This window comes from Salvelinus alpinus, chromosome 1, assembly GCF_045679555.1.
Source record: "Salvelinus alpinus chromosome 1, SLU_Salpinus.1, whole genome shotgun sequence".
NCBI classification, from domain to species: Eukaryota; Metazoa; Chordata; class Actinopteri; order Salmoniformes; family Salmonidae; genus Salvelinus; species Salvelinus alpinus.
Window position 1 is genome coordinate 60,796,259 of NC_092086.1, and position 14,134 is coordinate 60,810,392.

Sequence of the window (14,134 nt, forward strand, 5' to 3'; positions counted from 1 at the left end):
CCCTGAAGATTTTTTATAATGGAAATCCATTATAATAGAAACGATGATGGGTTGGGCCAGAGCAAGAACACATGAAAATTAGTCATGGGCTCTGATACTCTGACTGGTTAAAGATGATCCACTTGCTGATTTCTTTGTTTTGTACAACACCCTTCATTTTGAGGTGACCACAAACAACTTCAATGATGGCAGTCTGACTAATGTATCAAACGATAGAGCAGCAGAATAATTCAGTTTATCGAGTCATCAGGCAAATAGATAGCCTATATAATAACAGGCACACATGAAACAGTCGTTAAAAGACCCACTAATGAAGTAGAAAATAACTAGAAAGGAATAGTTGTCAAATCGTCATGCTCTCAAAGATGTTGGCGGGATAGTTATCCACGGGATATCGGTGCTGCTTCAAACAGTGTTGACTTGTGGTTCATATTTGATGAAGACTGAGAAATTACCAGTTGGCTTAACTTCTGCATAAAACCAAATTGTACTAAGGAGAACACAAATAAAGCAAATAAGAGACGAGACATTTTAATCTCAATGGTTTATGCCAGAGCAGTAAAAATTACAATTTCAAGGATTCTCATACAATATTTACTGCTGCTCTTATATTGCAGCATTTCATTGTGTGACATCAAAAGCAATTTGTTCTCATGCACCACTGCTCTGAAATGCCAACTGAGATAATTGAAGTTAGTCATTCGATGTTAGCCATATTTGTTCGGTAACATTGAAAATGTTGGCACTGAAGATTACAGTCATTGCGGTTGTATTGATTCATGTGTGGGCAGTAGCAGCAATTTCATTGCAGTGAAAATCTGCTCTACTCAATAAAGGGCAAATAGTTAACTGACAAAAGCTTTCTACAGCTCAAGGTCTCAGAGTAATATCCTGGCTGATGGTTACCTCATAGCTTGCAATGACCGTTTCTAATCTCATATGAAAATATATGTACTTAATAAGGGTCAGTTACTTCTTCTACACTGTCCATACTGTAATGTTATCCCTACTAGGTTCGCCAAGTGAATTATCCTTCACAGAACAAGCACCATATATTCTGTCTGAATTAATCTACACCTAATGCACTCAACACGAGGAATAAATGACATCTTGCCAATTTAATGGTACTAAAAACTGTGATAAATGAAAAACATTAGTGAACTGGATGTCTTCCATGTAAACTTTTCCAATAAGCAGAAGATACACGAGAGGTGACAGCTAAAACATCTGCTACTGTACAGTAATGTGAGAAAACGCTTTTCAAGGGGGAGATCCAAAGCGTAGGGCCAGTGAGTGACTTATTTTCATTGACAAAAAGATTTAGTTACACAATGAATTTGATGTTTGGTGATATGCAAGGTCTTCTTTAAGGTTGGTTTTCACTGTGCAGTTAGCTAGCATGGCTGAGTGAGTGGATTAGGGAGGGGGTGAGTGGGAGCAGAGCGGGTCTTTTTACCCCCTCAGACGTCCGTCATCTCGTCCTCCATGTCATCTCCCTCCTCCTCCTCCTCCTCCTCGTCGTCCGACGTCAGATCCAACTCATCCATCTGAGACACACATTTTGGACACGAGCAGATGAACAGGTAGTTATCCCTGGGAAGAGAACAACGAAGTTACATAAGTCACATGGCTGCCTGTCTCGTTCTGGACAAAGATTGTCTTAGCGAGAGAGCAAAAGGAAGAATAAGGAATATAATGCAGACTGATAAAATACATTTGCGTCAATCTGTGAGCTCCTCAAAAATAAATGCCATGATTCAACACTGTAAACATACTGCACAACACAATGTGGGTGTGAATACTCGCTGTTCTTTTCTGGTTCAATGAAAGTCAATGAACTAAGTAGAACAGACTCAGCTGCTATTGCATTGGTGTCCATGGGGGAGACAACCAGTTAAAGGTCTAATGCAGACATTTTAAACTCAATAGCAAATCATTTCTGGGTAACAACTAAGTACGTTACTGTGATTGTTATAAATTAAAACCGTTGAAAAGAAGCAAAAGAGCAATTTCTTAAGCAAGAATTTAGCTAGGACTGTCCGGGAGGGTCTGAGTTGGGAGGGGGAAACTGAAAACTAGCTCTTATTGGCAGAGGTTTAGAACTATTTGTTATTGGTCTACTAACTAACCAATGTCACCAGGCAGGCCAAAACGCCATCCCACAAAAACAGGCAGAAATTTCCAAACAGCTCTTATACCAAAGGGGCATTATCATAATTTTAACATTTCACAGTATTATTCCAACTTCAGTGTGGGAATATACACTGCTCAAAAAAATAAAGGGAACACTTAAACAACACAATGTAACTCCAAGTCAATCACACTTCTGTGAAATCAAACTGTCCACTTAGGAAGCAACACTGATTGACAATAAATTTCACATGCTGTTGTGCAAATGGAATAGACAAAAGGTGGAAATTATAGGCAATTAGCAAGACACCCCCAATAAAGGAGTGGTTCTGCAGGTGGTGACCACAGACCACTTCTCAGTTCCTATGCTTCCTGGCTGATGTTTTGGTCACTTTTGAATGCTGGCGGTGCTTTCACTCTAGTGGTAGCATGAGACGGAGTCTACAACCCACACAAGTGGCTCAGGTAGTGCAGCTCATCCAGGATGGCACATCAATGCGAGCTGTGGCAAGAAGGTTAGCTGTGTCTGTCAGCGTAGTGTCCAGAGCATGGAGGCGCTACCAGGAGACAGGCCAGTACATCAGGAGACGTGGAGGAGGACGTAGGAGGGCAACAACCCAGCAGCAGGACCGCTACCTCCGCCTTTGTGCAAGGAGGAGCAGGTGGAGCACTGCCAGAGCCCTGCAAAATGACCTCCAGCAGGCCACAAATGTGCATGTGTCTGCTCAAACGGTCAGAAACAGACTCCATGAGGTTGGTATGAGGGCCCGACGTCCACAGGTGGGGGTTGTGCTTACAGCCCAACACCGTGCAGTACGTTTGGCATTTGCCAGAGAACACCAAGATTGGCAAATTCGCCACTGGCGCCCTGTGCTCTTCACAGATGAAAGCAGGTTCACACTGAGCACATGTGACAGACGTGACAGAGTCTGGAGATGCCGTGGAGAACGTTCTGCTGCCTGCAACATCCTCCAGCATGACCGGTTTGGCGGTGGGTCAGTCATGGTGTGGGGTGGCATTTCTCCAGAGGCAGCTTGGAACTCAGTAGTGAGTGTTGCAACCGAGGACAGACGATTTTTACACGCAAAGCGCTTCAGCACTCGGTGGTCTCGTTCTGTGAGCTTGTGTGGCCTACCACTTTGCGGCTGTGCCGTTGTTGCTCCTCTACATTTCCACTTCAAAATAATAGCACTTACAGTTGACCGGGGCAGCTCTAGCAGTGCAGAAATTTGACGGACTGACTTGTTGGAAAGGTGGCATCCTATGACGGTACCACGTTGAAAGTCACTGAGCTCTTCAGTAAGGCCATTCTACTGCCAATGTTTGTCTATGGATATTGCATGGCTGTGTGCTCGGTTTTATACACCTGTCAAAATTGACGAATCCACTCATTTGAAGGGGTGTATACATACTTTTGTATCTGAAGTGTATATAAAGCACAGGAAATGTTTGACTGCACTGGGCCTTTAAGTAGACTGGAATGGACTTTTTTTTTCTTCTTCAACGGTAAACCGCCTGAGTGAACCATCTTAAATTATCCACCATCTTTGGTTCTCATTTTCTGAGAAAAGAGACAGAGACCAGTCTTTGTTCATGCTTCACTACCTTCAGTTTGTGGGAGTTGCAGATTTTCAAGGTGAAGTGCCTTTCAACAGGATACAGTGAATATGAATCCAAAATGGGTTCCCGCAGAGCAAACCAGCCCTGGTTTTAAGGGGGTAAAAATCAGTACCGGAGCGTAGGTAGGCACCGGAATAACCGCCAGACCCCCTTGGCTGTGCTGGCCCAGGACTGCCCCTTATTGCCTGGGAGGGTGGCCATTGATCTTGACTGAACTAGGAACAGTTTGAGTCTGTCAAAAGGATTGGTACACAGGGGATTTCAGTTGTTTACCTCAGGATTTTGTGTCTGCTATGACGGCTCCTGTCACGCTGACAGCAGTCCAAGTAACTGATACCGATCTCCTGGAGATGTGAGGAAACAGAGTTTAACATGTTAGCAGATGAGGACATTCACATCAAAAGACCTCCCATTACAGTTACTATATAGGGATTAATTTAATTTACACAACAATGAATGAGTTAGCCACTTCAAACTCCTGGATTTATCGTTCAAGTCTTGTTACTTTATCTGGTTGTTTCATGTTTATTCAGCAGCAGGCGCCAAATCTCGTCACTATCCTGCCATGGTCATAAGAACGAAACTAAAGCGCACACATTTTTTGCCAGAATTTAATTGGCTGGCAAAACATTTCTCTGGCCCCTTCTGACGCTTCTGTAACGGGCAGATGCAAGCCTTCTCAATCTCTCTGACAGCCTGACACAACCGCTCTAATCCTTAAAGTCTCAGACCCCTAATACCGGCTGACAACAGAGCAAGCCAGGATGTTCTGTCCCATCTATCCACGGCCAGAATTTATCGCCAGCCCCCCCTCCCCAGCATCCTCTTCTGACCTCTCCAGGGCTGATGTCACTTAGGGCACTGAGATGAAGCAAGAAGTTGTTGCTCGGGAAAGATGCCGCCGCATTCGGTATGCAGCTATGGTTACCTAGAGAGTAGACGAAATAATCAAACAATCAAACTTTTGACCAGTGAAATGTATTTGTAGTTCATTTAATTGATTCTGTATGTTGTGCGAGTTTGAGGATTCTGGGAGCTGGGGTTAGAAACCATCTGATAGTGACGACTCACATGCGCTTTGCAGTAGGAAGAGCCCGGAACCCTCGCAGTTCAGAAAGTCACCGGTCTCTGTGGAGACAAATCTAATTCAGCTCTGACCTCTATTGTCAGTAGAGGAGATTCATTCCATATTAGTAACGATTTAAAATATGCCTGAGTCAAGCCACCCCAATTCAGAGGCGCCAAGTATTATTTACGATCTATCATAAAATGTGAGCTGTACAAAGCCTCTGAAAAACTTTCTTGGTAATGTAGGTTTATACTCAAATATATTTATCAGACAGTTTTCCGCAGTATTCCTCATAAACGGTACAGATGTCACAGGAAACAGCACTGTATTTGAGTGTAGGGAGGGAATTGTGACCTTTCTCGACATCCTTGTATAGTTGGTCAATGAAGGAATCCAATTGCTCCCTCTGCTGGCTAGTCAGCACCAAAGCATCACATGCATGAACCCATTGGCTGAGAGAACTAGATAACGAGACATAAGAAAACAATGTCAGCACTTTAAATTTAATGATATTCAGACTAATGGCACAGTGCATTATTTATGAGTTGGAGATTTAGAGATTAACCTTACCTGGTACCTATACCCTGTCCATTGGTCCCCACAAGGGAGAAGAGGGAACGAAATCCCTCAGGTGTAAACCACTGTAACATGCAAGGACACACACCTTATAGCATAAACTATCTGCATCATAATCACACACGTCCATAAGAAATTGTTCTATCAAAGACATTATTTTACAGTCTTGTCTACTGGGAGCGAAGAAGTAGCCAAGTATCAGCTCGAAAAAACGATGTACAGTCGTGGCCAAAAGTTTTGAGAATGACACAAATATACATTTTCCACAAAGTCTGCTGCCTCAGTTTGTATGATGGCAATTTGCATATACTCCAGAATGTTATGAAGAGTGATCAGATGAATTGCAATTAACTCCAAAGTCCCTCTTTGCCATGCAAATGAACTGAATCACCAGCTGACATGTCAGTGATTCTCTCGTTAACACAGGTGTGAGTGTTGACGAGGACAAAGCTGGAGATCACGCTGTCATTGTGATTGAGTTTGAATAACAGACTGGAAGCTTCAAAAGGAGGGTGGTGCTTGGAATTATTGTTCTTCCTCTGTCAGCCATGGTTACCTGCAAGGAAACATGTGCCGTAATCATTGCTTTGCACAAAAAGGGCTTCACAGGCAAGGATATTGCACATAAATCAACCATTTATCGGATCACCAAGAACTTCAAGGAGAGCGTTTCAATTGTTGTTAAGGCTTCAGGGCGTCCAAGAAAGTCCAGCAAGCACCAGGACCGTCTCCTAAAGTTGATTCAGCTGCGGGATCGGGGCACCACCAGTACAGAGCTTGCTCAGGAATGGCAGTAGGCAGGTGTGAGTGCATCTGCACGCATAGTGAGGCGAAGACTTTTGGAGGATGGCCTGGTGTCAAGAAGGGCAGCAAAGAAGCCACTTCTCTCCAGGAAAAACATCAGGGACAGACTGATATTCTGCAAAAGGTACAGGGATTGGACTGCTGAGGACTGCGGTAAAGTCATTTTCTCTGATGAATCCCCTTTCCGATTGTTTGGGGCATCCGGAAAAAAGCTTGTCCGGAGAAGACAAGGTGAGCGCTACCATCAGTCCTGTGTCATGCCAACAGTAAAGCCTCCTGAGACCATCCAAGAATACATCCAAGAATACAGCCATGAATAAAGAATGGTACCAACACATCCTCTGAGAGCAACTTCTCCCAACCATCCAGGAACAGTTTGGTGACAAACAATGCCTTTTCCAGCATGATGGAGCACCTTGCCATAAGGCAAAACTGATAACTAAGTGGCTCAGGGAACAAAACATTGATATTTTGGGTCCATGGCCAGGAAACTCCCCAGACCTTAATCCCATTGAGAACGTGTGGTCAATCCTCAAGAGGCAGGTGGACAAACAAAACCCCACAAATTCTGACAAACTCCAAGCATTGATTATGCAAGAATGGGCTGCCATCAGTCAGGATGTGGCCCAGAAGTTAATTGACAGCATGCCAGGGCAGATTGCAGAGGTCTTGAAAAAGAAGGGTCTACACTGCAAATATTGACTCTGCATCAACTTCATTTTATTGTCAATAAAAGCCTTTTGACACTTATGAAATGCTTGTAATTACACTTCAGTATTCAATAGTAACATCTGACAAAAATATCTAAAGACACTGAGGCAGCAGACTTTGAAAATGTATATTTGTGTCATTCTCAAAACTTTTGGCCACGACTTTGTGTCTATAAATAAATTGGTCGTGAAAGGGGAAATGGTGCCACACTCACCCGATTGAGATGATCGTCGTAAAGTGCCGTTGTAAACAGGGTTCGTAGTACGGTTAACTGCCCCTACAAACCCAATACAATATGTCAAAATGAAGGTAACAGTCTATAAGTAACCGTTTTGAAATCTATTCCAATGGTGACTCAAAGCTAATGCTGACCACATTTTTTTAAACCAAATTTGAAGCTCAAACCTGGTCTCCTCAATTCTTCTCAAAGCACATTGGAGGAGTGTTCCAAGGTCCTTTCCTCAGACCTCCTCCAATGAGCCTTAAGAGGAATTTAGGAAACAAGGATGGGGGAAGCAAGGATTTAACATCTTGTAGCTAACATTTTTAGACACAGCCATTATCTCCATGCTTACCTGGAACTTCTCTCCCAGCAGCTTATGTGCAATCTCCTCCTCCTCGTTGGCCGCACGGCTGCAGAATTGAGAGAACAACTTCTGCCAGTGCCCTTTGTCTTGGGCCTGCATGACACAAATGATTCAAACATTATTATTATGTTTGAGAAATACATATTATGCACAGGTATGCAAAGAATATAGGATTATTATAGCAAGCTGACAGGTGAAATGCTTCTCCAGGCATTGTGAAGATCTTTCAATCTCCAAAAACCTTAATCTCAAACTAACATTCACTACAAAGACAGAATGCAAATACAAAGTGCAACCCACTTTGGAATTGGAGAAGCTCAACAACAAAAAAGTCAGAGGCAGGAGGCAGAGGAGGCTCACCTGTTTGACAGTGGCCACCATCCTGGCCATGAGCATGATGCTGGAGGTCTCAGGAGGGTAGTGCATGCTCCTAGGGGACAGATAAGGGACAATGTCAGTTCATACTGCAGCAATCACAGACAAAATATTACTGGGGCTGGATCTGAAAACGTTACTGGCTGTCAAATCCTTGCTTTCTCGTCCTCGTTTACTCAAATCTAATTGAAAGCGGAGTTGCAAGGGAGGGTGCTTTGAGAGGGAGGTGAGGAATTAGAGGAAACGAGGAAGCAAGGATTTGACAGCTAGTAAAAATGTTAAATCCAGCCCAAGAAAAATATGGGCCCCATCTAGTAGTATTCAATTAAACAGAAAATCCATATCTCACCTCCAGGCATCCTTTAGTTTGCTGATGGGGTGGTTTGGGTCCTCTTGGGAGGAGCCTAGGCACAGGGCCCGATGGTACTGGTCTGCTGCAGCCTGCCGACACTCGTTGCTACAGTACATCACCTGCAGGGGGAAACAAAGTCTCACTGAAACCCAAAGCGAGACACTGGACTAGATTGGAGGAAGGAGCTACAGTACATCAACACATCTCCATGTGGTTGTCAGACAGGGATTGGGTAGGTGCATCTCATTTATCTTATTTAAGTGGCTTCTAATCCTTCATCTTTACTGATCTGAAAACACAGGCTAAGTAGGAATCTTCCATATTGCTTTCCACTACAATGTATTTATTTATTTGTATTTTTAAGGGGGTAGATCAGTTTGAATATTGAAGATTAATAGAACCCACAATCTATGTAATTGTCATCATAATTTCCAATCCCCCATATGTTTTATTATTTTCCCCTAACCCCACTCCCCTAATTGTAAACTACTGGACAACAATACTTAGGCCTCTACTTAAAGCTTATACATAAAATATACAGTCACAGAATATTTGACATTAGTTATCTTTTTTTGTCCCAACTTCTGTTACCCTCAAATCCTCCCATCAATCTCATTCCAAAATATTTTTCAACTCTTCTGTAATGTTTCACAAAAGTTCTGAACCTTTCTATTCTGATAGAAAGAAATTAAAGATTAAAATTTTTACTAAGAGTATTATTAGATTGATCGATTGACTATGGCTTTTCAAGTCACCCAGCAGTGCTATTTGCAGTGCAATCTCCAGGTAAATATTGTAAATCTTAAGGCATTTCTGAACCTGTGACCAAAAACAAGCTACATGTGGACAGTACCAAAACAAGTGATCTAATGATTCTGTATCTTCACAGCAAAATATACAGAGCTGGGATGGATGTTTCCCCCATATACATACAATTCTAATGGTTGCAAGAATTTAGCAAAATCATTTAAATGGGAAAGCTATACGTTTTTAATCCATCAGTTCATAAACCATGTACCATGGAATCGGCACATCGAAAATCTCTTCCCAACTATTTTTGCAAGCTGTTCATTTTTTGATCCTTAAATTAAACTGGTATATTTCTTTTTTCTTTAACCAATTTTGGTCTAATGTAGGGCCGACAGACAAGTTCCTTACTTTCTCCCCCTTCCTGCGGTAATGCTGCAATCAGTTGGCTGTAATTTTGAATAGAGCAGACATTTCCATTTATTTTTGTTTGCTGTATGTGTGACATAACTCCCTCAGCTGCATTTATGATATCATTAACAAAGATTATTAAACAATTTTTCCAAAAATATATATATTTTTTGGTATCAATTAGTATAGGAGTTTAACCATAATATTTGTTGTAATATTTGTTGTGTCTTTTATGGTGGATTAAACTGAAATTGCAACCAGCTTTCCATGGCTTGTTTAAAAAATAGGGATATTCTAGAGATTATTTAATTTTCAAATAACCGAAAGTGTTGTAAACTGAATAAAGGGAAAAAAGTTTTTTTACGAACACGGGATGAGCTATTCTTACTAATCTGCTGGAAAACCAGTTCGGATTGAAGTACAACTTTTGTATGACTGAAGCCTTTAGTGAAAGGTTCAATGCCTTAATATTTAAATTTCAGCCCTCTGAATTCATATTAATTATATAAATAGGCACGTTTCATTTTGTCTGGCTTGAAGTTCAAAATAAAGTAGAATATTCTTTGCTCATATCATTTAAAAAACAAGTTGTTCAGTGTAGCCAGGGCCATAAGTCTCTGCCTGGCCGGTTCCCCTCTCTCCACTGGGATTCTCTGCCTCTAACCCTATTACAGGGGCTGAGTCACTGGCTTACTGGTGCTCTTTCATGCCGTCCCTAGGAGGGGTGCGTCACTTGAGTGGGTTGAGTTACTGACGTGATCTTCCTGTCTGGGTTGGCGCCCCCCCTTGGTTTGTGCTGTGGTGGAGATCTTTGTGGGCTATACTCGGCCTTTTCTCAGGATTGTAAGTTGGTGGTTGAAGATATCCCTCTAGTGGTGCGGGGGCTGTGCTTTGGCAAAGTGGGTGGGGTTATATCCTTCCTGTTTGGCCCTGTCCGGGGGTATCATCGGATGGGGCCACAGTGTCTCCTGACCCCTCCTGTCTCAGCCTCCAGTATTTATGCTGCAGTAGTTTATGTGTCGGGGGGCTAGGGTCAGTTGGTTATATCTGGAGTACTTCTCCTGTCTTATCCGGTGTCCTGTGTGAATTTAAGTATGCTCTCTCTAATTCTCTCCTTCTCTCTTTCTTTCTGTCTCTCGGAGGACCTGAGCCCTAGGACCATGCGTCAGGACTACCGGACATGATGACTCCTTGCTGTCCCTAGTCCACCTGGCCTTGCTGCTGTTCCAGTTTCAACTGTTCTGCCTGCGGCTATGGAACCCTGACCTGTCCACCGGACCTGCTACCTGTCCCAGACCTGCTGTTTTCAACTCTCTAGAGACCGCAGGAGCGGTAGAGATACTCTTAATGATCGGCTATGAAAAGCCAACTGACATTTACTCCTGAGGTGCTGACTTGCTACACCCTCGATAACTACTGTGATTATTATTATTTGACCATGCTGGTCATTTATGAACATTTGAACATCTTGGCCATGTTCTGTTATAATCTCCACCCGGCACAGCCAGAAGAGGACTGGCCACCCCTCATAGCCTGGTTCCTCTCTAGGTTTCTTCCTAGGTTTTGGCCTTTCTAGGGAGTTTTTCCTAGCCACCGTGCTTCTACACCTGCATTGCTTGCCGTTTGGGGTTTTAGGCTGGGTTTCTGTACAGCACTTCGAGATATTAACTGATGTACGAAGGGCTATATAAAATAAACTTGATTTGATTTGATAAGTAAATATGTAAACTGGGATATGACTAAATAATTAATCAGGGTGATTTTTCCACAAATACAGGTATTTACCTTTTCATGGAGCAATATATATAATTTTGCTAACTTTCTATTAAAATGTATTGTGGTGAGAGTTTCTCTCTTTAGGGATATAAATACTGATTATGTCCACTTCACCGCCAGGCCATTTTATTGGTAAACTCAACAGTAATGTAAAAGTTGTATTTTTTTGCGATCCAATATGTAATATAGTACACTTTTCAATATTTGGTTGCAATGCAGAGATTAGAAACATTTTTCTAGATCCTCTATGAGACTGTCCAGGGATCCAAATTGCGCATTTAAAAGAAAACACGAGTTGCCAGTACAATGACACCATTTCTTTTAAGCCCCGGATTTTTAGCCCCGTGATATTATTGTTGGATCAAATTTTAATAGCTAACATTTTGATGGCCATAATAAATAGATATGCTGATAGTGGACAACATTGTTTCACTCCTCTTGACAGTTTGATACTTTCTGAGAAATAGCCATTATTTACTCTTTTACAACTGGAGTTACTATACATAACTTTAATCCATTGTATAAGAGATCCTACAAAATTAAAATAGTCCATTTATATATAAATCCTAGTCGTACTTTTCAAAATGAACACTAGGCCCGGTTTCCCCGATTCTTCATAGTGTTCCATTGTTTCCAGTACTTCTCTTATATTATCTCCTATGTATCGTCCATGTAAAAAAAACTTGTCTGACAATACTTTTTTAAATTCTATGCATTTTGCTAGAATTTTTGCATCACAACAGTGAAGTGTAAGGGGCCTCCAGTTTTTTAGGTGGGCTGGATTTACCACCTGGGTCCTGTTTCAGTAATAGTAAAATCAGACCTTCTTGCTGACTATTCAATAGTCTACCATTTTTATAGAAGTGATCAAAACATGCTAATAATGGAAAAAGGTTTGATGTACCTCAACTGGTATGCCATCCAGCCCTGGAGTTTTACTGGACTTAAAGGCTTTAAATGCATCAAGAAGTTCCTCCTCTGTAATTTGGCCTTCACATGAGTCTTTCTGTACATCTTAATTTTACGCTATTAATAGAAAAAACATCCTTACAATTAAACTTCAATTTGCGAAGATGCAGGAGACAAATGAAAATATATGCTAAAAGTACTTTGCTTCCACTTTCAAAAATTGGTTACAATGTGTTTTTAGATCAGTACTGTCCAGTCCTTAATTGGCAGTGCAGATGAGGACTTGTGAGAGGCACACACCTGGCATTGTGGGCAAGCTTGGTGCAGCTCTGGATGCACTTTGCACAGCTCGGGGTGGGGTAGACTGAGGTCAGGGATGCCACTGAGTCTACGGGCATTATCCTCGGCCGTCTCCAGAGCACGCAAGCAGAACTCACAGGCTGGAGAAGAGACAGGGATGGATGATAAATGAGAGAACTAAGGGTCATATCACTAAATATGAAAGACCATTCAAAAGACTCAAAATGTGAGGTTTTCCCCTTGGCATATGTTCATCTAAAAAGCAAAGCATGCTGGAACATTTTGACCCACAATTTTAGGAACATAAAACGAGGATGTGTTCAGTCTGTCAATCACCTAAATCTTGAACCTGTAACACCTCACCTTTGTACTTGTACAGGGAATTCCACAAGAACTGGGCAGAGACAAGAGGGCGCTCAATAAAAATTGTGTCTCCTTTCTTGATGGCCTTCTTGGAAAATAATCCCTTGCCCTAAAAATAAAACCAAATGTTTAGATATAAAAAGCAATGTCAATTTCAGTAATATGCACCTGCCCATACTTTATCCACACAAAGTGTATCCTATTGACTCAGAACAGGCTAGCCTTTGAACTTTATTAGCCCCCCAAAAGGTATCTCTGTGCATACCTAGATAGCTAACGTGTCAAGATGCTAGTTGTTTAACTAGACAAAAAGCTTAACTAGCTTTAAAAGGAATCAGATAGCAATCCATGTGGCATGAAGGTGGTGACTGTACTTGGTGGTGAATGTAATTTGCTAGCTAACTACAATAAGCCATTGTAACAGTATACCTTCCCGTCCCTCTCCTCGCCCCTACCTGCTCGTACCAGGGACCCTCTGTACACATCTACAACAGCCACCCTCGAAGCATCGTTACCCATCGCTCCACAAAAGCCGCGGCCCTTGCAGAGCAAGAGGAACAACTACTTCAGGGGCTCAGAGCGAGTGACGTCACCGATTGAAACGCTATTAGCGCGCACCCCGCTAACTAGCTAGCCATTTCACATCGGTTACACCATGATGAATCTAAAACATTAACACAGATAGCAAGTAACTACGTAGTTACAGACAGCCAGAAAACGTCAACAAAATGCCAAAAAATGCTGTCTCGCGAATAATTTTTTGATTTGCCCAGCTAGTCCACACAGACTGACAGCATGCGTGCCAATGAATTTGGCATCAAAACGGTGCTAGATCCGAGAAACTTGAAATTAGCCTTTTCAAAATAATCATTGTCAGCACATTACCTTAATCTTGTCAATAAATCGGACTTCCACACAACTGCTAACTTTAGTGGGGTCGACGCAGAGAGAAAACATGTCATCTTGGGGGGCAGCCATCTTCAAAACAACCTTCGCCCTTTCAACTCTGACGTTTTTAGAAGCGTCTACCCGTAGGCATTTAGTGGCCTCTAGCGATTGATTTAGGTAGTGTTTTTCTAGTAAACAGATTGACTAAGATTAGTGCCCTGCAAAATTCTGACATGATTTTATCTTCGATGAAATGTAATGAATTATATCATGAACGCCAAACTTTTTTCCAATATTTTACAGCACCCTCATTGTCACGCAAAGGTAGATGGCTCACTGTCACACATACATGCATTTGACAGAAGACAAATAAAAGTTCATATATTTTACCATATTACTAAACATTTTGACATGCCATTGAATCATAGATAACATTTAGTACATTTTGAGTAGCAGAAAATACATAGAATCCTTAATTGAAACAATAAAGCGGTCACCCTACCTCTGATTTGGTTA

The 14,134-nt window shown here is 41.9% G+C and overlaps 1 protein-coding gene across 2 annotated transcripts; it reads right to left on the reverse strand.

Annotated features, from left to right (window-relative positions):
* Positions 1-529: 529 nt before the first annotated feature.
* LOC139582568 (protein-lysine N-trimethyltransferase SMYD5-like) lies at positions 530-13,773 on the reverse strand. Of its 2 annotated transcripts, none has more exons than XM_071412701.1 (13): positions 13,616-13,773; positions 12,731-12,839; positions 12,368-12,507; positions 8,222-8,343; positions 7,858-7,927; positions 7,486-7,590; positions 7,125-7,187; positions 5,390-5,460; positions 5,174-5,280; positions 4,822-4,878; positions 4,584-4,678; positions 4,024-4,094; positions 530-1,593 (listed from the first exon to the last, which is right to left on the reverse strand). In XM_071412701.1, the coding sequence occupies exons 1-13, from the start codon at positions 13,706-13,708 to the stop codon at positions 1,461-1,463; spliced, it is 1,236 nt and encodes a 411-aa protein (XP_071268802.1). In that variant the 5' UTR covers positions 13,709-13,773; the 3' UTR covers positions 530-1,460. The 2 variants fall into 2 exon arrangements, with proteins under 2 accessions (XP_071268802.1, XP_071268794.1); XM_071412693.1 differs by having other exon boundaries at positions 530-1,547; positions 13,616-13,760.
* Between the last annotated feature and the right edge of the window lie 361 nt (positions 13,774-14,134).